Genomic DNA, 27,386 nt, shown 5'->3' with positions numbered 1-27,386 from the left:
ATGGCGCATGAGAAGAATGACAGGAAAGACAAAGACATGATCCTTCCACTAATCCAACAAAATAGACCTGCAGTAAGAACACTGCCTGCATGACTCTCTCCCACTGACATGACCCACTTCACCCCATGTGCAAACTCTTTGTTGTTCACAATCACCAGAGAAACATGCACGGCCACATGTGCTTCACTCCCTTTGATGGTTTTCCAAAATAGGAGGATGTGATTTATCAGTGAATCGTACTCCTCCAGCAGAGTGACGATATTATTAGAATTTTTTTTGTAAAGGAATACGACAGCATTTTGGGAAATGTTCTTATTTGCTGTTAACCCTTTGGAGTCATGGGTCATTTTTTTGATTTTACATAATTTCTTAAATTCACTTTTTAAAGTCACTTGCATATGATAGATACCCATGTGTTTTACATCTAAAATTGCAGAACAATCTCAGCTCTCTATATAATGAGGCACCATTGTCATAAGGCAAAAGTGTAAAGAGAAATATTACTCTAAAGCTGAAAAATTTAATCTAGATTTTGGAAAATCTTCATATCTCTTGTGAAAACATAGCTTTACTCAGGAGGTCGAACTGTTTTGGTGCTTGAAATTAGTTTACCAAAGGTCTTAGGTACACAAAAGCAGTGAAATATATGAATACAAAAATGGTAGAAACATGTAAATAAATGTCTAAAATCAAATTTATTATTATATGGTGAGGTGATGAGCTGTGGCTGGCGTTGTGGCCTGCAGTGATTTGGCATAGACGGACTGGAGGCTGCTAAAGCGATGCTGCATGTTGTCCTCTGGACCCTGGCAGCTGCAAATCCTCTCTGTAAAATACATTATTAATAGTTAGTATAAGTTCACTGAAAGAAAGTAACAGGATAGTGACAATATTTGATTATGACCAGTTCAGTCTCAGACCCATTTAGCTACTGCACCGCTACTTCCGGTTAGCGAGCAGCTAACCTAACAACATGGTCATTTCAGTCTCACAAACACATAACAGAGATCCCACACTACTAAGCGTACTACGTTCACTGAACGAAAGTTAACAGGGATCGTGACAATATTTGAACACCCACCGTTCAGTTTTTTATCCACCCTGTAGCCATATATAACCACGTTAGCGATCGTTAGCTCGCTCGGTAGCTCTGTGTGAGCAGCAGCTAACGTAAACACTACGGCAGTAACGATTAACAGAGCTATAACACTAAGAGTACTACGTTCACTGAAAGAAAGTTAACGGGGATCGTGACAATATTTGAGCACCCACCGTTCAGTCTTATAGTCAGCCTGTAGACATATATAACCCCGTTAGCGATCGTTAGCTCGCTACCCGCTAGCTTCGTGTTAGCAGCAGCTCTATCTGGCTACAGGTCCCATTACTAACGTAAATATGCTATTGCAAAGTTCAGTAAATGCACTTACACATCTTCCAATGGATCCCTTTGCTTGGCGTTGTCCTGTACATCTCAGGGATCGACTCCTTCAGGTTCTATTTATAGTTGAAGCTGCGCTGTTCTCCAGTATAGCTTAGCTCAGCCAGCCTGCTCTTTTTCTCTCTCTCCCGGTGAAGCTGTGTACGCATCATATGACACGTCTGGGTGTGTAGAATGCTCTATCTTGCTGTGTGAATCTCATATGATCTCATGGACAAAAGGCAGAGGAAGCTGAAGTTTAACTAAATCTTGGAGACGTGGAACCATATTTCTGTGCAGAATTATCGTGATTGAGTGAATATTTTCAAAACGGCAGTATCGTATAGCGCGTGCGCGCGCTCAAAGACCTCGAAGGGTTAAAGGAGAAGGTCGGTGTTTGTATGAAATATGGAGCTGGAGCCGGCTGGTTATATAGCAGAAAAACAGGTTCAAAAGGCTACCAGCACATTTCAGCAACTCATAATGTAATACATCTGCATAATGTAATAATTTAAACGAATTAGACGCTCATAATGTGATCAGGCGGTTACGTCAAGTTCTGAGAAGTGAATGAAGTCTATGAGAAAATGACTACTGATGATGATTTATTACCTCATTATAAACATCGGTTTATGACTTAATCTCTAGTTTAAATTCTTCTTCAATACAGCATGATGTTTATTTAGTAAGTTGTGGTCCTAAAGAATAGTAAAATAGACCATAAAGCAGGTTATGCTTTAGGGCGGGGCTACCTTTTGACAGTCCTATACAACTTTTTTTTTTACTCCCCCGCAGTCCAAATATAATTTTGGGCGGCGGCCTAAATGCCAAACTCAAGGCTGCAAAATGGCAGTCCACAAACCAATAGGTGACGTCCACTTCTTCTATAGATAATAGACAATAATCAGCACATAATATAGGAAACTATGAGGTCTAGACCAAACAGACAAGGTCCAGTTGCTTTTAATTAGGACTCCACCTGTGTCACGTAAAATAAGAAGAGAAGTCAAATGGTACCCATGCGCTAAATTTATTACAATGTTCAACTTTTTCATTATGTACAAAACATTATTAACGTTTAAGGTTATGTGATGAGCGTTTATTGAATTACAGCGTTTATTACATTATAACGTAGTATAGCGTAATAGAAAAGTAAAAACAACATTCTGTGGTTTTACTGGGAGGTGGATGCTGTAATCCCGGAGTCGGTCTTCAACAAACTGAATAAGCGTATTACCCAATATGTCGAAATATCCCTTTCACACATATGCAGGAGTGGAATTCTACCCAACATGTCGCTCCATCATCGGATCCTCGCGGACATTTTTTTTCTTTATACTCGTATGGTCATTTAAAAGTATTGATAGTTCCAGCCAAGCGTTGTTATAGCGGTAATGTTTTGTCTTTTAAATCGACCCTTCCTTTGCCGAGGCACTAATTCAGTCAGCTGCTCCGTTTTCTGGGATCCATCATCATCAATCAACCAGGAAGAAAGTGTTATTGATTTTCGGAGATTCATTAGCTCATTTCGTCTAAACGGGGTAATCAGTCTGAATCCGAACTAACGCCTCATTTCAAGCACAGTAACGGCCCACACGTGCACTCGCTGCATGATGATGAATGGGTTGCATTAACACAGAAATATGTGTCCAACTGACCAGCAGTCGGCATGCTAGAGGAGATCGGAGTCTGGCCTGTGCGTGAGGACACGAGCTGCGTTATACCTAATGTGCATTGATTGCTTGAGGCCGGGTCCAATATGGGCCCCGTATCACGCTCTGGATTCAGAGTAACCCAATCACAGAGATCACAACAAACTCCTTATGAAATCAAGAGCAGAGAATCGAAGCATTTGAACTGGCTATATATATATATTATTTCTTTATTATGACCAGCGCTGTTACATTTCTGCAGAGCTGATGAAATAAAATACACTATTTCTGGTACGTGCGTGCACATGAGAGAGCAGGTGACCGGGAGACATCGGGGTTGTACAGGTGGAGAACGGAGAACATGTGCACCTGCACTGTAATAACCAAATGTGCATCTTTGTACAAAAGCAGCAGTAATCAGATTTCCCCCCTGACCTTATGTTGAAAGCAACACCTTTTTTTCCCCTCCTTTTTCTGGCTGTGCAGAAATGAGCCTAAAGTGCATGTTAAGAGTCCCCATGTATTACCATCTCCACCAAACTAGCAATAACTAATTAAGTCTAAAATATAGCCTCATAAAAAAGTGAAAATTATGATTTATTTTTTTGGAGAGAGAGAGAGAGAGGAGTTGATTCAGAGGTGTTTCTATTATTTTGCCGAACCCTCACTTGTATAAAAAATAATAACCTTTTTGTTTGTGTTGTTCATTTTTGCATTTGATTCTTTCCCGCTCAGTTGTCATGGGAATTTAAGATCAAGAAAAGGCTGGAGACGGTGCCTTCCTGTCTGGGCAAGTTCAGGCCGCCTGTTGGCCAGTGCTGCCACCAGTGCACCCCGGAGAGTCTGGTGAGAGGAGGGGGAAGGTTGACTACAGCACTACGTACCGCCCCAACAAATTCAATTGACTGCCTGAACGTAAACTGACCTCACATGACGGTCTCAGCTTCAGGGAATTTAAAGACACTTTTATAGAGACTCTGAAAAAGGTTGAAGCTAACAAAGGATTCTTTTGGCAGCCTTTGATAACTAAAATGATTTAATACCCGACGCATGTCTATTCAAATGACAATCAGGCACGTTAGCATGCTAACGTTAGCTATGTGTCAGCAAGCTACCGTAGTTAGTGAAGGCCCTTGCCGACGAAATACTGCATAGCTGTGAGACGTATCCACATTCCACTGAAACACAGGTTTTATACCTTCCAACTGCTTTAGCGAATAAATATAGTGAGCCTAAGAGACACAATGCTTCACGTCTTATGCCCTGTATCCTTTCAAGCTTTTTATGTGGTACCTTATACAAACTTAGCTCTGGGTTCTTCACCCTGTTGTTAAAGCATCGCAACGCACTGCAGCTTTTTGACATTTCACAAAAGAGGCCAATGCTCAGTGGCGAGCGATGAATTGTTTCTCTCTCTATAGATGCCCACATTCAGCTGCATGTGCCCTTTTGTGTGTATATATATGGATCTGGGTTGATCTTGTCGCCCACGTCATCTGTCTGTGTGCTCTTCTGTCGTGGTGTAGGGCAAGAAGCTCGGACAAACCTCCCTTGGCTTCCAAAACCTGCTGAGCGTCAACGAGACACACACCAGGTATTGATGACATCGTTCAGGCCAACGACACAACACCCAAAGTGCTGCGGCCCCGGAGCGCAGTCAACCCATGCACAATGTCTGCCTCTGTGTGTTTTGTATTGCAGGTATCGCGGCTGGCTGGTGCGGAGGGTGTGCTGCGCTCTGTTTGTGAGTGAGTGCAAGGTTCACGCCAGCCCTGCTAGCAACAGACTGGAGAGAGTCTGTCAGAGCAACAGGTACCTGAGGGGGGAGGAGGAAGAGAGATACCTGAAGAGAGTAAATAAATGATGCACAAAGATACCGAAAATTAAACAGGGCCCTGCAGTTCTTGAGAGCCGGAGAGGCGATAAGAGACACAAACAAAAGATACAGAAAATGCACGGCATCTTGGGGTCTGGGCGGAGAGAATGAACACTTTCTCCTCCTCTCAATGTGCCTCTTGTTCGTATCTGTTGTTTTCTCTCCTCGGGTGTGATTGAGTTTAACCTTTATGTAACCTGACCTCTTTACCCGGGGATGTTGTTGTTGTTGTCTCACTGGAAAGGCGGGTGTTTGTCTGCATGCAGCACAGAGGAGGCTTTGTGATGCGTTCACCCAGCTGTCCTGTGACCATGTGTTTCAGGGTGAAGGAGGCGCTCACAGCGGCGCCCGAGGGGGAAGACGGCCGAGGGCAGCTCTCACCACTCCTCTCCATCATTAACACCTGCATCTCCCCTGGCTTCTTGCGGTTTGTTTGTTTGTTTGTTTGTGTGTGTGGGCAAAAGAGCGAGGTTCAAAGATTGCTCTTTGTCTATCGATTAAAAATAAATACATTGTACATATTGATTTAAAGCTGCACCAAGCAACCCTTTCACTGAGAAGTCATTCGGTCGTCGGTGTGCTTTTGAAAATAGATTTGTGAGGTTCATTTTGCAAGCGAGGCGCCATAAAAACAAACAGCCAAGCGTGAAACATGAACACGCTAATGCTACGTTCACGCTAAGAGCGACAAGTGCAGCAAAACAGAAAAGCGTTGCCGTTAAAGTGTCGCTTGCCGATGTAGTCTTTAAATAGCACAGGGATCTGGAGTACAGCGTTTTAATTATTCTAATGTTTTTAGATGGAACGGCGTGAAACAAAAACCACGCGGCGATTTGTGACTCATCACGTGACTTGGAGCCTCCTGGCTAAAGGATGAACTGATTAGTATTTGATGGTCAGCGACCCCGGTGACCTCACGACACGTTCTTGTCCAAAACGTAAGGATTCATATGCTAATTAAGACAATTTCTCACACGTGTCTAATGGGATGAAGTGATGACATTTTGGGCCGAGGGCGATGGCGCTCGGTACCCCCGCGAGGCGGTAATCCTAGTTTCCTTTATATCCTTTTCCACGACGTGCAGTAAAGGGTAAGCTGGTCATACTCTGTGTAATTTTCTCCTTGTCAACAAACCCACACTGACTCCATCTGATGAAGTATTTTCTGTGGAGACAAACAAAGCGTGGTACAGCTTAAACCTTCGGTTCGTTGTCCAAAAGAAATGAAAGCCCATCAATGAGCCACATTGTTGCACCGGCTGACATGTTTTTCCCCGTTATAATGAACATTGGCTCATACACCATCCCTGCTGCCATGCCTGGGAGAGTAATGTGCGTTTAAAAAGAACTACAGCTCCCAGCTGTTTCAAAGAAGTTTATATTCCAGGTTTCTCCTCTGAGAGAACAAATGGACTGAGAGCGACAGACAGGCGACAAGTTTGAATGTTTTGAGCGAGAGGATTTGTTGACGATAACAGAAGTACAGACTACTGCCAGCCTTATCCCCTAAAAGCCCCGTACCCAAGGGCATCCGCCGCCGTTGCTGTGGAGAAGAAGACCGTCAGAGCGGGTGATCAGAGCCGTAGCGAATTCGGGAACAATTCATTGTGCGATGAAACAAAATGTAACATTGCCTGTGCAGAAAAAAACAAACAGGACCCGGGATGCCCCCCGAAAATGCCTCCTGTCTTTTGCCTCCTCTGCAACAGAACTGTGAGAAAATGAAACGGCAACAATAGAAAGAAAGAAACATACTTGGCACTGCTTTCTACACCTGGTGCCACCTGGAAGAGACAAACACAGACATGGTTCACACACACACTTTTTGACATGTAGGATTATTGTAGCAGGCAAATGTTTTCTAAGTACCCCCTGGTGTTCGATCGGTTGCTGAGGCATAAACTTGTCCACGGGCAGCGGAGGACATACATCCCACTTTGATCGCAGCCGCTATAAAAGATGCACGTCGTGCTTTAAATTGAAATTGCCGGGACTCTCGTCAGGTCTTGCGTGCGTGCTCCCAGTAACTGTTTTTTGCTCCCTGGAGAAATGTTGTGGAAAGTTGTGGCTTAAAATTAACTTTTTAGGCTGCCTTTCCACTTGCAGGAATCTCTCTTTAAAATCTGCCCTGTATTGTCGTTCTTCTCCCCTCCTCCTCCTCCTCTCTCCCTCTTCCTCATTGACAGCCTCTGCCTCCGTCTCTATCTACAGCTGTCACACACACACACACACACCCCTCTTTATCGCTTTCCATTTCGTGTCTTCCCTATGTCATCAGTTTCTCTCTCGACCTTATCCCTCTTCTCCCCACGTTGTCACACTCCCATCTGTCTTGTTTACATGTTCTCACACTCAACTCCATCCTCGCCCAATAGCAGAAGCCCCTTTTGGCTATATCTTATCCGCGGCGTTATCCGTCTCTTATTCCCCTGTGGACATTGTCCCCCCCCCCTGCTGTCATTATCTCCTGTCATTAATTACATTTCCCCCCCCCCCTGCTCCTCTTTCTTCACATGTCTCCTCCCACCAACCCTCCCCTGGCTAGATTCCTGAGCTGGGTGATGCTGAAGATGTTTTCCTCCGTGTTTGGCAGTGTTCAAGTCAACCTCAACCATCTGCCGCCTTTGCACAGAGCCTCAGAAGAGGTGCAAGTATCTACAAGCACGCACATACTTATGCAGATGAAATTGCCAACCTTATTTTATTCACAGATGATTAAATGTGCTACTATGAACTGCTGCCCCCAAAGGGTGTCGACTCCTCATGCAAAACATGGAAAGCATCCTTTTCATTTAGACATTTTTTACACGCGCTTGATGCTTTGGCTCCACACACACTAACACACTTAGGATGTGCTCAGCTATCTAATGAGATGGTGAACACCTACACACTTGTGTGTGCACATATGCAAGGTAAAGACAAAATGTAAGGGTCTTATTCAGTGAAGAAAAGTACTTTTGAAAGTCTGTAAAAAAAAAAACTAAATAGAAAATAGCTAAAACTTTCTAGTTTCTCTCTCGTTTTACTTAATTATTGTCATTTTTTTTTTACAGAAGACTACACAACTAATTACATGGTTGACTAAATAAATGCAGTAAATAAGTCTTGTCAGGCGGCTGTTGCTGAGGTTCAAGATGGGCATGAATGACTCCAGTGAACTATGGCTTTAGTTTAAATGCAGTAAACTAGAAATTACAAACAGTAAATTAGTAAACAGTAAATTACATAAATGAAGGCAAGGCCACCCAGGACATTATTATGTTGATGCTGGTTGTCAGTGCATATCCAGGGTTCTTGGATGGTGTCCCATCTTTTCAGAATTATTTTTGTAATTTGTCCAAATGAAACCTGTGAACAATGGGACATTGAGAAACTGATTTAAATCCAAAACTAAGCCCATTTTTACAAGTTTCCCTCAAATGTATGAACCGATTGTCTATATTTTTACCTTGTAATTAATTAGTATAACAAGACTGTCATGTCTTCATCAAACTGATTTATAGATTCTTTTATTTAATTTTTTTAATCATGCGATAGTCTTTTGAGATTTCTGAGAAAAGGCATTTTTATCCTGGCTTTAAAAGGAGTACTACATTGAATGCGCATTTCTGTTTTATTGCGTAACTTATTTTTTATTGAAGGGACACAATCATATCCACTAAAGTGCAATCATGTTTTATCTCCCTGCCTTGACTTCACTCGACATATAATTGAGTTTTCGATAGTGGCCTCTCTTTTTATTTTCCACATTTGTATTTTGGAAAAAAATAAAAAATGCTACTCAAAAGATAAAGGGCCCCATACTGTTCAGATTAATAGAGCTGTTGCTGACCTTGAACCAAACTCTCAGTATGCTGTCGAACGCTACAGTTCATTCAGTCTCTCACACACGTACGACCATAATCTCTGCCTGGATCCTTCTTAACTATCACGGTGCCGTTTTTAAATTATCAGTGCATTTTTCTTCCATTCTCCCGATACAATCTGAAGCCCGTGGAGCTTCATTATAATATTGATTGAATACGAGTCCCCAAAAACACTCTCCTAACCCATGCGCCACCTCCACAAAGTCCACCATTGTCCGGCCTTAATGAATAGTAATGTGAAGAATCTTGTTTATCCCAAGCTGCTTCTCTCCTGTAATGCAGGCATCTCCGCTGCTGTATGTGTATGTGCGTCAGAGCGCCGCGGACTGCGTTCTCATCCGTCTCGTGCTCTTCTGTCACAACCTGAGAGTCCCATACAGTGTGTGTCCCCTCCACATCACCAGCTCCTTCATAAGGTACAGCCACACACACACAGAAAATAGTCTAAACAATGCATGAGCACCTTTTTGCAGACACAATGATGCTGAATTTATCACTCTTATTCACCATAATTAAGCTCAGCCTTCTTTTGAAACGCATCATCACTCCAAGCGTCTTGAATAAATCTAGTTATGTGTTTAATCCTGTAGATCGGTCCTGCAGAAAGCCGGAGTGATCCTCCTGCCTCCTTCTGCACCGACGGAGCAGGATGCTGAGAAGGACAGTCTGTACTTACCTGTCATGACCTCCGTAAGGTTTCCATGTTTGTTTTTGTTTACCCTTTTTAGGACAGTGGTAGGATGTGATGGACTTCTGAGTCAGCATTGAAGAACCAAGAACCAAAAGTGTGCGCTTGACTGGGATCCGGACCGTTTATAGTTTTAACATGACAGAGTCTACAGGCTAGCGGCATGAAATGTGTGTTGAAATGTCTTAAATGTTCCACGTATTCATCCCTCAACAAAGGTTTCTGACAACTTAAAAGCTAAATTGCATGAATGACGGTTCCAATTTTTTGTGGTAACCTATGCAATAGTTTATATATGTCATCCCAAACGACAAAGGTCACCCTCATGGTGGCACTGGAGGAAAAAGTTTGTACAGTACAGTGGGATTTGTCTTCTGGGGACCATTAATATATGTACCAAATGTCACGGCAATCCATCCTACAGCTGCTGAGATAGTTAAGTCTGGACCAAAGTGATGGACCGACCTCCATCCCTGGAGCCAACGCCAGTAGTTTAGCTAAAAAGATGTATTTTATAGGTGTCGCTGTCAATGGAAGACCATCTTGGAGAAGCTACATGAAGCTAATTTTGCTGCTAGCCTTGATTGGAGCTCGTGGTTAGTGACGACTACTCCTTCACATGGACAGTAGCGGCTTTTAACAACCGTCAACACGCATACAGACGCCCGCTTCAACAGTCAAAAGCTAATTCTGGTTTCGTGTTCCCTTTTCTGAGAGTCACCAGCGGTAAAAAACATCCTCTCAGCACGATCCTTTTGTGTGTCAATCGGAGCGGCTCTTATTAGCCGCGCATGTAAACCCATAAATATTCTGTTTACAACAAACGGAGCACTGGGTCAAGAATCAGAAAACACGTCGCTAATGCATTTTGCTGAGGGGAGAAGAAAAAAAGGAAAAGAACCCTCACAGCAGGTAATTATATAAAATTGCAGGGTAAGCAAAAGATACCTTGTAATTTGGGCGTTTAGCGCTCGTGCATTCGGTCCAATTTGTACTCACTCGCGTACACACTTTTCATTTCACTTCACGGTGAAGTGTTATCACAGTCAGCTCCTCACTCAGAATACAACCCGTCTCTCTCCCATCCTCCATCGTCCTCTCCCTCATCCCACTCTCTATTCATTCTCAAAATGACCAAGCGGCTCGAGGTTGGCTTTCGAGATTGTAGCTTTGCAGTTGGCCGGAGTGACAAAGCAATGAGGAGAGGGCGGGGAAACGGGAAGAATGGTGGCTAGCTTGATTGTGTGAGCTTGGCAGGTCTGAGGGGGTTGTTTCTATTTTTATGGGAAGGTAATTTGTGTTTTTTTGGCCTTATTTCAGAGATGAATGTGGTCTGTATTAATAGCTGCCTGCTCTCCCTCCTCTCTCCGTCTGCATCCATCACACTTTCCTCTTGTATCTCCTTGGTAATCTTTGCCTACTGCCGTCTTCCTGTTTTTATTATTTATTTTTTTATCAATGATCAACACCTGTTCATCGACAATATCTTTCCGCTTATAGCGGACAAGGGAGCTCTTTTGTGCATTGCATCGGTTTGCCTGAAGACGCATTTCATTTGGAGAAGTTACTGACGTTATTAAGATCAATATTGTGCCGTCCAGCTCAATAACACGGCCCAGTCTGGCATCAATCTACCAGACTCCAGCCACGGTGGAGCATAAGCAGGGTTGTTTAAGTAATGCAGCGAGTAGTTTACTTCTTATTTTTCATGGGAGTATTCGTGTGATGGCAGGCAGGCGTGTTTATTGGTTGTATTTCAATGTTAATAGACCGTTATTGTTTATTGAGTGTATGCCTGTTTAGCTGCGGCTCAATGCTAATTGAATTTTCCCTGTTTGTGAGGTGAGAACAGTACTTGGGGTGAGGGGAGTATCTCTGAAGTGTCCCCTGTATTTCTGCTCTTTATCCTGCCTGCTTCCTGCAGTTTGACTTCTCCGTCCTCCACACTTTGTTTTCCTGCCTCTTTTTATTCCCTGCGAGGTCTGGTTTACCATATTGCTTATGGATATTTTAGAAATGCAGGACCGGCATTTATGTTAATTGCACCCCTACTGCCAAGACTTTTCAGATCTTTGTCTCTGCCAATCCCCCCCCCCCCCTTCCCTCCTCCTCCCCACAGCTGGTACGTGAGCTGCTACATGAGGGTCAGGCGATGAGCGTCGGTGTGTCAGCGGAGTCTGGCCGAGGCGGCCGGTGGCTGGCTCACGTCACACAACTCATCAAAGAGGGATCTGTCCCCGATGTCAGTCTGGTGCCTGTGGGCATCTCCTACGACTGTGTGCCCGAGACCAACACACAGGTGGGTGTGGTGTGAACACACACGCATAGACACACTTAATACGAGCCATCTGTAAAGTCCTTGGTTTAACGCAGCGCCCCGGAAAAGACTTGAGGCGAAGAATGCTGCTAAAAACAACAGGAAGTCGGTTATTACAGTTTGGCCCGATTTATTATCACGTTGGAGCCGAGGCCGTGACACGCAATCGTGCTCTCCCTCGGAGGCATAACTCGGTCAAATCTCAACCCCACAGATGAGATGCACATATTTATAGATTCAATGTCACTTAGTCCTCCTGGGGATATCAAGTATGCTTTGATGTGCATCTCTAACAAACCCTTAATACATCTGCTTAGAAATCACATAAAAGAACGTGCCTGAAAAATCAGCACGTTGCGAAGTATCAAAGTAATCCAGTCGGCCTACTTTTAATTGGGTAAATGTAAACAAATCCAGGCAAAAAAAAAAAAAAAGCTAAACCAACAGGGATGAAGTTGAAGCACACATTGCATGGCAACATCATGCCTATTTGACACCCCCCAAAGCATCATGGGAAACTTAAGTTCCAAAACCGAATAGAACCAATAATAATCGGTGTTACAAAATCAATGAATATTAACATATATTTATTGAATTTGATTCCTTTTATTTTGCATAATGGAGATGATGCAATTTAACATAGTTCCAAAACAGAGCATGAAAAAAAAAAAATGGCCATTTTAAAAGTTTAGTTTCGCAACTTTGCTAATTTCTCACAGGCCAACACTCGCTGATTAGTTGAGGTTTGCATTTCATTCTTTTTTTTTCATTTTTTTAAGCAGATTGATTGTTATTAGTCTCCATTAGTCTTGCCCTCTGTTATCTGCACTTTGAGAGGATGCTGGAGAGTGGGTGTTGCTCTCGATTAATTGCCATAATAAGGTGCTCGCCTCATCATTTTGTCCTGTCATCCAGTACACAGTTCTGAACACACAGTCCTAGTACCAGCACAATCAGGCCGGCTATTTATCTTACTGCTCATCATAGATCCTGCTCATTAGTGGTATTTCTGCTCTAATATCCCTCCTAAAGGCAAGGCCTTATTATGATACTATCGTTAACTGTGTGTGTGTGTGTTCTCCCTCACAGATCGGCTTAAGCTCTGTGTTTCGGTGGTTGTGGTCTCTACTCTGGACGACGCCGGAGGGAAGCGTGAGGGTTCACTTCGCTCAGCCCTTTTCTCTCAAGGTGCTTTTCTCTCAAGGTTACAAAAGCAGCGCCCGACCTTTTTGAATGAAGACACGTCCTCACAGGTTATAGACGGAGAGCGGGCATGAGGTGCGATTTAGATGCGAACAAAAAGTGGTGTTCATGTCCCTGATTGTTTCATTTAAAGATCTCCAGTAGCAACAAAATAAGCAACGATTTAGGAAAAGTCCAAAAAAAGAAAGCCTTTATTTTTCTTGTCCTTGAAATCATCACATTGTGGAGGTTGGACAGGAAAAGAATAAGACTTCTCATAAATCACACTCACCTTGGAAGTGGAGAAACGGACTTGGCTTGTTGACGTTGTTTTCTTTACATATATATATATATATATTTATATATTATGATGATAAAGGGGCATCTAAACTCAAGAACAGATTTGTCTCAACAGAGCCAGATTTGCTTCTGGTTGTGGAGCATAGTTACATCTCCCAATATAATGCAGTGCGAACCACAAGCTCCTCTCAGTTAAAAAATAAATAAAACTGAGCATTATAACGTTAGTTCACTGAGGACTGTTGCGTAGGTGTGACCAATAAACTGCCAACTGAGGAAGTGGGCTGCAGCAATGATAGCTGGGATTAAATGTTTTAATGTAAACTTGGTCTAATATTCCTCGTTTAGTTTCCACCAGAGCGTTCTACTTATGTTTGTGTTTGTGTGTGTAGGAGATGTGCGAGTCGGGGAGGTGCAGAGCAGATAAATGGCTCCCCCTGCAGGACCTGTTGCTGCCCGTTATCCTCCACAACAGGTATTAACCCCCACCCACACCTATGTGCACGAGTGAGTGTCTACACTCTATGTGGACAAACCACAATGCAACGCGGATTTGGATCGAGTTTTATCTTAACATCTGTGAAATCGGAAAGTTACTTCCTCTCAAACTTTGAAGATAAACCTCGAATCTGGCACAGACGCGATGCGAGCTCTGATGAGCGTTTTTTTATCCTCTTAGACTTGGTCCAATTACCATCAACATTACACAGCCTGCCAGCGGGAGAAAGAAGAAAAGATAACGGAAAGAAAACAACACCCTCGCTCAATCTCGGCTCGGCTCACGACGAGCAAAGTGGCGTCGCCCTTCCTGTGTTTAATTCTTCTGAGAGCACTCCTGTATCTGTTCCCATGTCTTCAAAACACAGCGACCGCGAGGCAAGGAAAGATCTAAATACTTTATTAAGGCCCGAGACCAACATTGTCATCATCTGCAGGATTCCCGCGTTAACAGAGCCAGATATGACACGCTGTGTTTGACACACCGCTGCGTATCTCCCTCACACGCTGAGACTCATAAATAACACACTCGTATCACTCCGGCGTAGCCTCAGACAAGCAGCTCATGAATTATTGTTTTTTACGATTGATGAAGCTGACGTGTGTCTTCACCCACACTGAGGTGTTCCGTTCATTTCTCAGAAACACGGTGTCAAGTCATCACCTGAACCCTCATAACGGCCGTTTAGCATTTACCAGAAACGCAGCGGATGTTCCTTCCTCTTCCTCCCTACCCACAAATGTTGTCATAAAAGCAAATTGAGCATTACATAAAATGTCCCATATAATTAAATGAAATTTTTTTCTCAGCTGTAGCGAATAATACTTGATTACAACTTGATTTGTTATGCAACTCCCCTGACAATAAATCAAATTTACTGCGACACATCCAGATGGCACGAGGCCAACTCTGGGTCTTTTCTTACCGGCTGTGTTATCCTTCTTCTAAGTCCAGAATTTCAGTTCTGGTGGATTTAAGCGACAGATGTGATTACCGTGGTTTTAGTACAGAATCAGTGTGAGCGGCGATGTTTGTCGGAAATACAGCAAAGTGGCAACGAGTGTGTCTGTTTACGGCGCGGCCAAACAAACTATTGTGCAATAAAAAGTCGGCTACCTTCTGTTACGTCACAATATCTAAAACGTTGTCAAAGAAATGTCGAATGTGACCACGTTTTCTTTTATTTATCAAAGATCGCATTGATTTTAGTGCTGACCGCAACGTAAAATTCATTTTTGTTTCCCGTAGCAGCTTCACAGTATGAACACACACCCCACGTTTCGCCAGTTGAGCGTTTTCAATGTCGAGTGCCGTCAGCAGGACGTTTTGGTTTTTCATCAGCAGTTACAGGTCTGACTGCAGAGGGAGAAGTAAACAGTGAGGCTGATGGCAGTGAGATAAAACTGCACTTGAGTCCAGCGTGGGATCCGCTGACTCCACCGCGGAGCGTACTTTATAAAAAAAATCCTAACTGTTTTAAAAAGTGATTCCTCTTTCCTCGTCTCACTTTTATCCGCTCAAGTGCCGACTGTGTTTTCGGGCGGAGGCGGATGTCGTGGCTCCTGCCTTCTTCTCATTATGCGTCTGAACTCAACGAGCCGCCTCGTCATCCGGAGAGAGACCTCGGCATCGCCGTCGTCCTCCACCTCATCTTCTGTAGGTCCAGCATTATGTTCCCCTGCTGAATCGTAAACAAATCTTCATAAGCTTTTGTTTTAATGGTATGCAAATTGCCCCGCATTATCTGGGTGTGTGTGTGTGTGTGTGGTCTCTCTTTCTAGCTGCAGCCTCCTGCACAGCTGTGATGGCCACCAGTCTAGTGTCAAGTCTTCTGCTGTACAAACACCGCAAGGTACATGCATCATTCATCCCCCCCGTGTTGGTGTGCCGGCAGAGCAATTTTTAAAAATCCGCCCCCTGCGCCACTAAGGATCCATCATTACTCCAAGAGGCTCATAAACAGAATTGGTTTTCCTGCCGCTTTTATGAGAGCGTGACAGTCATACCCACCTGTGTCTTAGCGTAGCGTCACCGGCTTCTCCGTCCCTCTTCCCCCGCAGGGCGTGAGCGCCTCGGCCCTGTCCCGGGACGTGGCCTGGCTCACGGAGGAGCTGCTGTTCAGGAACAAGGACGTGGGTTTCGGGGGGAGTTTGGAGGAGGTGGTCCGCTATTCCCTCTCCCTGCTGCGCCCTCACATCATCGTAGCCGCAGTGCCGTCTCGGTTTGTTTTTCTGCCTGTCGGGAAGAAAAGAAACGAAACGAAGAACACTGATAAGCGATCTAAAATCCAATTTCCCTTTCTGCGACGCCTCCGTCTCCATTACTGTCTTTGTCTCCCACCTTGCAGGAGAGACCCTTTGATTGTGCCCCGTCCTTCTCTCGCTGCCACGCTTCACCTCAACCTCCAGGCCCAGATTGTCACGCACACCTTTATTTTGGAAGCTGTTGGCGGTGAGTGACTTTGCACGCGTGTGTTTTGTGTGGCTGACCAAACTTTCCCGATATAACATTTAAGCCTAAATATCATCTCGTGACCCTGTGTTCCGCGGGCACCTTATTTTTAGTGGGCGGCCTTGGCTGCGGCTCCCGACTGTTGGCACGTCGGTATCGAAAATCCGTTTGAAACATGACATTTTCAAAGTGTGCGTACTTTATATTCTGAATGTTAAAAAGAGGCAAAGTGGCAATTTTTTTTTTTATCCAGTGGAATGAAAGAAGGCAGTGCAGCTCTTTAGCTGAACTGTTTCCTTTGTCACTTCTTGTATGATAATCTCCTCTGATACCCAGACGTGTGGAGATGATCGATGAAGCGCTGCACCTGTAATGTGAGCAGAATTATACGAGACCGTACTTCAACTTCACGGCTTATTTTCCATAACTCCCTTTTCCGTGATAATTTAAAAAACATTGAACATAATCTGGGGTAACGAAGGACCGCCCAGTTTTGGCGTTCTTGTTGGAAAATGCATAATGAGTAAAAGTATATATATGGTAATCATGTGGTCGTGGAAAGCCTAGTGTTATATCTGCTCATCCTTGCGCCTGTTAAATGCATTGTACTTCAGCGTGCACCATGCTAACAGGCAGACTGGGGGGCGTCACAGATACTGCAGCCCCATTGAAGCATTGTTGCTGGAGTTAAAAATAATGTGGTGTAGAACAGGAAGCTCTTGGCCTGCATGATTCATTATTGCTGCATGCCTAGTTTTGGTCGTATAGGAAGTGAAGCTGGTGGGCAGTGGGCTGCTGAAAGCCTCTGTGTTGTACTGCAGTTTAATACACGGATGCTGTATCACGGTCATGAGATTTGTAGTGGAAGATGTACTCCCATCTTTTACTTGAAGTTCCGTTTTTGTTCTAATTGGTGATGTTTTTTGGGGTTCTCACTTCCCAGGGATGCTCACAGTCTGCACCCCTTACTGTTTTTCCTGGGAATGACCGGCCCAAGGCTAGTAAAAGTAAATCTTCAAGATCATTACTTCAACGGAAAAAAAGTAGAAATACTCGGTTACAAGGAAAAGTCATGCTCAATTCAAAATCAGATTGTATAGAAGTCTATGAGAAATGACTCTACTTCTCTCTTGATTTATTCCCTCAGTAAACATTGTGAACATAAGTTTATGTTCTCAATCTCTAGTTCCAGGTCTTCTTCAATACATCATGACAGGGTTCTTACGCTCATGGAAAACCTGGAAAAGTCATGGAATTTTAAAATGGTTATTTCCAGGCCTGGAAAAGTCCTTGAAAAAAATAAAATCCCCAAAGTTTAGTAAAAGTCATGTGTTATATTCATGTGTTCATGACGTTCATTTACGCTGAATTTGAAATAATTAATATGCTTTTAAAAAATATAAGCAGGCATACATACAGGCATCTATATAAATGTTTATTCTTTTAATCAAACTATTGTCTCATTCATTTGAGTCATTTAAGGTTTACTGTATGCTTTGTATTCTCATTGTTAGTTTAAATACTACATTTACTCACTTTTTCATGATTAGACCGAGATTTCACAAAATGTTTGATCATGGAAATTTGGTTTAAAGTCATGGAAAAGTCATGGAAACCCACTGGTCAAAATGTGTATGAACCCTGCATGATGTTCATTTAGTAAATGACGGTCGAATCAGAGTCACGGCGTCTCTTCCGCATTCCACATATGGCCACGTCCGTTCACTGGGAGCAAAAAGTCAAAATGGCGACGGACAAAATGCCAAACTCAAGGCTTCAAAATACAAACCAATGATTTCACGACAACTCCTTCCGCGTCTTACATGAGGATGCATCGTTTGTAATGAAAAGATTCAGAGCTACCGGTAATTATATATATATATATATATATATATATATATATATATATATATATATATATATATATGTAATTATTAATTAATTAATTATGAATGGCTATATATTTGTCATATGTAATTACATATGACAAATATATATATATATGTCATTTTATATATATTTAGCATTATTAATTTAGGTAGATATTTTTGACTTGGTCATTTTGAAAGTAGCTTTTAAAAAGTGTGGGTACCCCTGCACCAGAGCATGTCAATATGCTCATGTTTCTGCATTGCAATTTAAAACGTGTGTAAATTGTGTTGCCCTGAAGGAGGGAGCAGCAAGACGTGGGACTGCGATAAGTCATTTTGATTTACTTTTAAACCCTTGCACTTTAATTGTCAGGTAGGATGGACTATTTTTTTTACTTTTGGACTTTGAATGTCAGTTATTTTGCACTTTCAGAGGCTTGATTGCTATTTTGAGTTACTTTTAAAACTTTATTTGTACTTTTTCTTTACTTTTAAAAGCATATTTGCACTTTAATTTGTATTACTATTTAATATATTTGTTATAATGATGTTCTGATGTTCAAATTCCAACATTTTGAGTCATTTTAATGGAAAATAGTCATTAGATTAGTCGACTAATCGAAAAAATAGTCGATAGATTAGTCGATTATGACAATAATCATTAGTTGCAGCCCTAGTCGGAAGACTAAAACTAGTACAGTCCATTTACCGTTTATATACAGTCTACGGTGCTGACAGAGTTATAAGTATGTGCCGAAAAGTGGGCGCCACCCTTCCGTGACGCCGTTATCGGCGGTAAATGAACAGACCTGGAACGGCTACTGAAAGCCCAGAGAAGCTCGGATAACAGCACACACAGAGGAAGAGACATTCTCTGTTCAGGTAGACTTTACTCCAAATATCTTTTAAAGATCAAACAGTTGAATTTTGAGTTTAGCACCGTTTTAAGTAAAAGTACGAACGCATTAGTATCAGCATTAGCAAATGAATCTTAAGTGCAAAAAGTAAAAGTTCTCATTATTGTGGTTCAGTTCAGTGTTTTTCTTCCAGCCTTCCTTTTTCTTTTGTGACAAAGTCTGGGACTCATTCAAGGACAAGACATTCCCACCAGCACATGAAAGCAGGATAATAGGGATAAACAATACTAATAAAAGAGATTCCACAATAATCAATCCTGTTCATCAAAGACTGTCTTCACATTTCCTCCCAAACAGAAACAGTTTGCTGTATTTTGCAAAGAAAACAGATCTGTTTACGTTGGACAATATCCTAATAGTTTTCCGACGCTGTGTATTTCATATTAGAGCAAACAATCACATGTTTGTGCGTGTGTGTGTTCCTAGCGTGTGCGGTGTCGGCCATGCTGTGCGAGGTGGTCTGCACCGGCGTCAGCAGCAGGGTGAGGAGCGGCGGCGTGGACGGAGAGCAGGTCAACGGCGACATGGAGTTCAATGTGATGCTCGGCCAGTCCGAGCTGACGGAGAGAGCCCTGCAGCTCTGCCATCTCCTGCCTCCGGGCTTCATGCCAGTGAGTAGGAATTCATATCTCACACACACACACACACACACACACACACACAGTGTGCCTCATTCAATGGATGTTTAATGGAGCTGAACAGCCATTCATCCTGCTCTGCTGCCTCTATCTCAGGCAGAGAGAGTTTTTGTGTGTGTGTGTGTGTGTGTGTGTGTGTGTGTGTGTGTGTGTGTGTGTGTGTGTGTGTGTGTGTGTGCGCTCTCCATCAGGCTGACTTAAAGGGCTCCGAATCCGAGCCAGAAATACTATTCCTTTCTCTGTTTGCCCAGCTTTCATTTCGGCAGCTGCACTTTCTTGTCTCTTCTCCTCGGAGCTTTTTTTACTGTCTCCCACATTCTTCACCGAAAAAAAAGAAACGATGGCGCCAGTCTCACCTTCCTGCCGGCCATCTTTCATTCTCCTCCTCTGAGCTCTGCTGCGTCTCTACTGCACTTCCTCGCGCTCTCTGTCAGCTGCCTCCCTCTGAACTTCATGGAGACGTGACGGGCCGGAGCTGCGTGTGCATCCGACCTTTCATCACTTCTGAGCTTCCCCCATTACCCTCCAATCACTGCGCCTCTCAAACTCAAATAAGCTTTATTAGCGTGACGGGTCCGATGTTAATATTGCCAAAGCGGCTCAGAAAATGATTAACATTGACAGATGATGACTCGAAATGAATCAGCAATAATATGCAAATATGCAATGCAATATAATTTAATTAAAAAATATAATTACATTTTAAATAACGATGAATAACCTTGAAAGCAACATGACAGATTAACTACAGAGCTTGTTGCACACTGACTTCAAGCAGATGGATGCACCTAAAGTACCTTTTTTATCTAAATTTCTGATATTTCACACAGTGCAGTAGGTAGAGTTGTAGTGCTGTCTAACTCTCTCTCTCTTTCTCTCCCTCTCTCTCTCTCTCCAGCCTTGTCAGTCATCCCAGAGTTTCGCTCTGGATGCAATTGACAGTCTGGTACGCTGTGGCATCCTGATCATGGAAGAAGTAAGAATATAATAGTTTTTCTCTGTTTCTCAAAGTTTTTACTCTAAAGAGAAGTAACTATATATACTATACACCCCACTATGAAGTACCCGTTCAGCACCACATGGCAGACAGACACAGTCAGCGACTAGCTGCTGAACATACAGCAGCATTTAGCAGCTAAAGAGGCAGAAATCTGTTTAACTCTGAGTCTGTGGAGACCAAACACGGAGCCGAAAGAGTGAATATTGGTTCACGAGGTGGTCGGGAAACACAACTTCAAATGAACGATAACTTTGCTCCTTCACTGCTGAATGTGTTCGTTAAATAAACAAGTTACTTCGGCCTTGTTTAGTTGAATGGTATGCGAATTAGAAAAGTACACTGCGGGTCAAGAGTGGAAATGTATTATACGTTATTATACACAAAATGTCAGCATGAGACTTAAAGTATTTGATGGCCGTCACAGATGTTCCAAGAAGACTTACAGTCTAAAAATGCTGCTCTCTTTTTGTTCTTTTTTTACCCTCCATCTTCCGTAGATTCCCAGAGAAGTTCACATCTGTGACTTCTGGAAGAAGGACGGCGCCCTGTCCTGGACCGCCTCCGACGACCCTTATCAAAGCGACTCCGACTGTGACGCACAGGAGCAGGAGCTGCGTTCCTACAAGGTACAGAGGTTATATGCAGGGAAAGAGATTTCATGCATGCCGACTTACAAAAGCTGACTACCTATAGGGCACGTACAAGAACACCAGAAACCCCACATGAAAAGGAACTTTGAAGTAACTAAATCTCCATTACAAAAGCACCTACACAGTTGCGTGACGTAACCTGAATGTCAATTAGCGGCGTGTGTCATCTTTAAAAGAAGCCCGTCTGTCATGAGTGTTATATGTGCTTTGTCAAAGCGACGCGAGGAAGATTCCCAGCTTCCAGAGGGACCAAGCAGGAAGTGCAGACGCGTCGGTTATCGACACCGCAAAGTGACTTTGAGGTGCCTCAAGAGCATCAAGAGAGAGCAGCTAGCAAAGCACATGGGTAGACATGCATCTTACGGACAAAGCAGTTTTTTTCAAATTTTCCACTTGTAATGACTTTAATAACAAAAAAATTAAAGAGTTTTTACATTTTAAACAACTGTAATGTTTGTGTAAATATGTTACAATGACAAATTAACAGGAACAGCATGTGTTAGTGATCAGAAAATGGAGATTTTTCCACACAGGTGTGGTTATAGTACAGTTAAGCAATTAAGGCAACGCAAATGTATTTGTTACACCTTTTTAACAACAAGGCTTCACAACAAGTGCTTCACATACAAAAAGTGTGTGTGTGTGTGTGTGAGTAAACGGAAAGTGCATTTCAATGAATGTTCAAAACCGTGACATGAAAATGAGTCCACACATTAAATATTATAAATATTAAAGTGCTCCAAAAAAAAACCATCAGCGATCCGGCCTTCAAAGTTGTCGTCGGGTAACGAAAAAACTAAAAATGACAGCTTTACTTTAACATTTTTTTGGAGGGGGATCATTCAGTGTGTGGACCGTCTTCTCTTTTCGCTTCATTTGTGCTGCTTTTGTACTTCACCTTCACCCCCTGGGATCACTCACTGCAGCCTTTGTTTGACTCCCTGCTGCTTTGATCAGAAGCATGCAGGGAGCGCTGGAACTCTGCGGTACCTGAGCCGCAAGGAAGTCGATTTTCCGGCCCAGTAAAACCGCTGCCACCTCCACACCGCTACACAATCCTCTCTCCGCCTTCGTCGGTGTCTTTACACTTTACTCCGACCCTTTTAGCTTTCTCCATCCCACGCACTCGCTGTTCTTCCCCCCCGGGGGGCCTCTGCCCTGCGGTCCTCGGCTCCGGCCCTGAGCCGGGTCAGAACCGACCTCCGCACCGGTTATCAGTCGGCACGACTTCAGGTGGTCGCAGTAATCCGAGCTGAGCTGCTATAATGACTAACTCTCAAGGAAAAGCCTGGCCTGGCTCAAAGTTTAGCGATGTACGCCTCACCTGAACTTTTAAAAGCTTCATTGTGTTCACTGTCCTTGTAGAACATTGTTTTTCCAGAGGCACTCACATGTTTATTTATTTTTTTATCTGTTATTGCGTTTATTAAGTTATTCATGCAAGACAAGAAGGAATATATTCCCTGAGATGTACATACAAAACTAATATTTATATGACCCCTATCTATATCAAACATTTCTGTGTTTTGGTCATTTATATTCACTTATCGGATCAACGTGATGAGCCCGTATATTATTCTTTCTTAACATGCTGTCATATTCTTTTGGCGCCGTGTTGTGCAAATTATTATTTAATTTTTTTCCAATCTGCTTATTAGGCTTGTCTAAATATTATACTGCGAGAGCATTTCCATGCTTATTATTTGTTTGGTTCTTGCCATGCAGCCCCTCTGGCCTAATGTGTTTTTACTGCTCATACAACTCTTTCTATAAACAGTTGCTCTCTCTTTCTCTCTGTTGATTTTAAAGTTGCACTGTGCATTGAAGCCTCTGAGTGCTGCACATTAACACAATGATTGTTTTGAACGCCGATTGAATTAGCTCGATCGAGTAAATGGCGGCTGCTCGTTGAAAAATTGGATGAGTTCCATTCAGCACGCCCCGCTGAATGAAACATGACTTTAAGAGGAAATCTGGATATGTGCTCAACGAGGTCTGCTGCAGCATCCATCCTTCATAAGGGTTTTGTATGGATGTGTAATGGCCACAGGATCAATTTAACTCTACAATACAAACTTATTCCCCATATATTTCCATATTACATGTTTATAATGGCCCCATACACAATGTTTAACTATTTATAAAGGGATGTATTGGTCTCCCTCATTACCAGATGAAACCGTGAATAAACCGCTGTTCTGAGTTTGTGGGTGCACTGCTTTCCTTTGTGTAGTGTGCAGAGATTTGAGGAGGGTAAAGTTCTCCCGTCCTAATAAACAATCACTAATTACGGGACATAAAAGCCATGAATGGCTAAACAACCCTATAAAAACATCAAATTCTAAATTAAATACAGCTAGAAAAAGAGAGGTGTGAGTGTAAAGGGCTATTTGAAACAACAGCGTAAAAAAACTAGGATTACATTTACATTAATATTAGAGTTATGCCCCACCCCTTGTGTGATAAGAGGAAGATTAAGGAAATAAAATGGTGTAAAGATCCTCTGTACATGGCCAGCACTGAGATTTGGACCCATGTGAAAGTGTGCGGCTCCAGCAAGTGTTCCTTTTTATAATTGTGTGCCTCCCTGTCCTGCAGCCATTTTACTTTCTGGGGCCAACTGACATCAACTTGCTCATCGTAGCAGAAGATTATTTTATTTTTTATTTCTGCCTCCGCCACTTTCCCCAGATAAGCCAGCCGAGTCAGTGTCCAGAGATGCTCTTCTTCCTCTGCAGTATGCTAGCTGGTCACATGAGGGCGCTGTGCTGGGCGACCAGCTGCCTGGACCTCCTGCCCACGCCTCTGCCCGGTACGTGCATCTCAGGAACAGCTTTGAGGACAATAAACCCTAAATTAATTCCACATTCACGTCAAAAACAAATGCTGACGGCGTTCTCCGTGTCTCTGATGCTCGTGTTTCACCCCGAGCCGTTTGCAGTGTTTCCCCCGGTCATGAAGTGTACGCGGTGACGGCGTTTGTGTGTTTCAGAGGCGGAGTTCGTGGCTCAGATGCACTCCCATCTGTGTGACGCAGCAAATCAGAAGAAGCAGCACTACGGTGAGCTCAAACCTGACATCACCTGCACAAAGATCTTCTATTTCCCACTGAGTCAGCGTGTAACAAGTCAACACACACACACACATCACATGCTTTCCTCTTCTTAAAAAAAAAACATAAGACAATCAGAAACCACCCAAATGACACCCTTCAATGATGCACAGTGTAGAAAACTCATCAGTCCCACTTGTAACTGCTGTGTTCTGTTTTTATTATTATGATAAATCTGTCTGTTCTTTTTGATTAATGCTGTGCCTTTGTGCCGTATCTCACAGAGAGCTGCTCGGAGGAAGCTGCACGCACTGCAGTTAGATCTCTAATAGACCTCGGGGTGAGTGACAGCCTCTCTGTGTGTGTGTGTGTGTTTTTAAATGCGTCTGTCTGCAGAGAATCACAGCTCGACTCAAGACTTAGAAGTTTAGGCAAAAAAAAAAAAGTTACATTTTGACGTCGATCGGTTCCAAATGCAGAGAGAACCGCTAATAATAAATCTTTTTCATTCACTAAGATGAGGTTTTTTTCAACAACATTCTGGAGCTTCCAGGGATCCAATCTGCTGCAACAAGACAGAAACCAAGCCCGACTCGAGCCAGCCATATCCAATCACGTGTGAGGCAGAAATGTCGATCTTTAAAGAGAATTCACTCAGCCAAGGACATAAGCGATTTTAAATAAAAAATGTGGGAAGGTGTAGCGCGGGCAACACTTGGTTTTAGTTGGCGAAGTGACGCACATCTCACATTTCAGGCTTCGATAAGAAAATTCTACTGGGCACCTATAATCCTACTCGTGTTGTCTATATCTGCTTTACATTTACCAGCATTATGCTTCTATCTGTGAAGGATGAATTAGGTTTTCAGAACATTCGTAAATTATCTCAAATCCACTTTTTAACACGGATTCAGTCTTAATGGCTGGAATCGGCGGTGTGCTAAAGTACAATTCTGACAAACAAACTGAAGTCCATCCATTTGATGCCGAGCAGCAGCTTCAGTCCGCCTGTCTCTACACATGATGCGTTCACGCACAGTATTGAGCGTAGGACAGAAGGAAAATCATCTCAAAGCTCAAGAACACTCACACAACTTTTTACTTCACTGCATTTATCTGGCAGCTGTAGTCAGTAGCTATTTTTGAAAGATGTCTCACGCTTCTTTCTCAGGGGCTGATAGTACTTTTGATCTTTGGTCAGACCGAGGCTAGCCGCTTCATGCTAAGCTAAGCTAATGTACAGATGTCTCAACATTTAACTCTCGGCGAGAAAGCGGCTGCGTTTATTTCCCATAAATACAGTACATTTAGCTGAGTACAGTGAATATGTTGAACGCGGGGAACCTGTTCTTACTTTTGAGGATCCCCTCTGACATGTTTCTCTTATCGCGCTGCGAGTTGTGAGGCGACCTGAACCTCAGACACAAGGAACCAAGGATCCAACTCTGAGACCTGATAAAGGCTTCACGTTTACCGCGATGCCTTATCAGGCTGCGGCAGTTTTCCTGTCCGGGGACGTTTTTTTTTTTTAATTTATTTTTTCATGTAAGAAGTTTCAGGAGAAAGGCAAATGGTTGATACGAGCGTCTGTTATCTCTATCTGCACCGACTTTGCAAACAACAGCGCGGAATAATAAAAAAGGAGGGATCAGCGACGAAGCTGATAAACGGCGACTTCTGGAAGAGGAACAGGCCGATTCTAGTCGTAAAGATGGAGGACACCGCAGCTGCCTCGTAACTCTGATGCTGCCTTTTTTAATTAATGTTTTTATAACGACAGATATATATTCATCAGTTCCCTGCGCTCACAATTTACCACTAAGCCTTTGAACTGGATGAAGTAGACGGCGTCTGCATCCATCAGTCTGCGGGTTGGGAATCACTGCCTTTTTAAAAATAGAGCATCATTGACCCATATATCTGCGAAGATCTCATGGGGCCATTATTAACTTTCTTAACAAGGTTGCCAGTCAGAATTAGTCGTTATCAAGCATCCGGCTTTTCTTTATGGTTTCCACGGCTAATCCACTTCCTGATGTCAAGACAACTGGATTTCTAACATCTGCAGGTCAAATCGGGGTTGATGCACCTGTAAAACAACAGAAAAGGCTGAAGTTTGAGTCCCTCATTTCACCTCCTTATTTCAGACTTTTCTGGTGTTCTTGTTTTGAAAGGTCTCATTTTTATCTCTGTTATTACATCCGTCTTTTTTCTTCTTTCTTTATACGACCTTGTGCAATAAAAAAACAACAACAAGCACACCACTAAAGATAAGAAAGGCTCCGAGCTCCCAGTGTTCAAACAAATAAAGGTTTCTAAATAAAGGCCTTGCGGTGGCGTGTGCGTGTGCCCTGACAGCGTCGCTTGTGTTTTCCGTCCGCCTTCAGGTCCTTTCGGAGGAGCGCCGGAGAGGAGAAGGCGTCTTCTTGGGCGTCGGCCCTTTGTTCCAGTCGCCAGAAAGCCGGAAGAAACTGCAGCGCTTCATCTCTCAGTACCTCTTCAATTAATGTGTTTAACTGTGCGTGACTGGAGGGCTTTGTTGTGTTGCAGGATGACCTCTTCCTCGTCGCTGAAATACACGCCGAGCGGGGCACGGCGCTCGTGCCTTTAGGTTAATTGCGTTCTGATTTTTCAGTGATGAGCGACTGATTTTATGTTTATCTTTAGTAATAGCATTAGCATAAAGCCACGGGAGGCGAGGAGTGTGTAGTCGCCGTAATCAGTAGTGGCCTGCGACCGTGTTTGTGTGTGGCGGTCGCCAACGTTTTTTTGTTTGTGGCGCAAACATTGAGTTTAGTTCTGTGTTTATTCCCAAGTTGGTCACTTCAGCAATGTTCAGGCTGACAATAAAGAAATGTTGACTCCAATGGGTTCCTTGTGCCCGGAATGGTCACTAACTGGTTTTCAGTCGTGTATCCTGCTGCTTCTCGTGAACGTGATTCCCTCCAACCAGCTCGTCATTGCAGCTCGCTCTCCTCCTAAATGTGTGCCGACTCGGACCTCAGGAGAG

General features: G+C 43.2%; 1 protein-coding gene across 1 annotated transcript; it reads left to right on the top strand.

Moving 5' to 3' along the window:
* Positions 1-26,883, top strand: gpat2 (glycerol-3-phosphate acyltransferase 2, mitochondrial; the record flags this gene model as incomplete). Its single annotated transcript, XM_079221851.1, has 22 exons — positions 1-72; positions 3,805-3,915; positions 4,596-4,663; positions 4,771-4,881; positions 5,268-5,372; positions 7,491-7,590; positions 9,094-9,227; positions 9,402-9,501; positions 11,619-11,798; positions 12,906-13,004; positions 13,691-13,773; positions 15,320-15,453; positions 15,579-15,649; positions 15,858-16,018; positions 16,145-16,248; positions 19,463-19,647; positions 20,573-20,650; positions 21,172-21,300; positions 24,016-24,136; positions 24,317-24,385; positions 24,661-24,716; positions 26,764-26,883. The coding sequence occupies 22 exons, from the start codon at positions 1-3 to the stop codon at positions 26,881-26,883; spliced, it is 2,391 nt and encodes a 796-aa protein (XP_079077977.1).
* Positions 26,884-27,386: the final 503 nt, after the last annotated feature.

The sequence above is a fragment of the Taurulus bubalis genome, assembly GCF_910589615.1.
Source record: "Taurulus bubalis genome assembly, chromosome: 8".
NCBI lineage: Eukaryota > Metazoa > Chordata > Actinopteri > Perciformes > Cottidae > Taurulus > Taurulus bubalis.
Note: the sequence above shows the minus strand (reverse complement) of the source record. Positions and strands in the feature narration are given on the sequence as shown.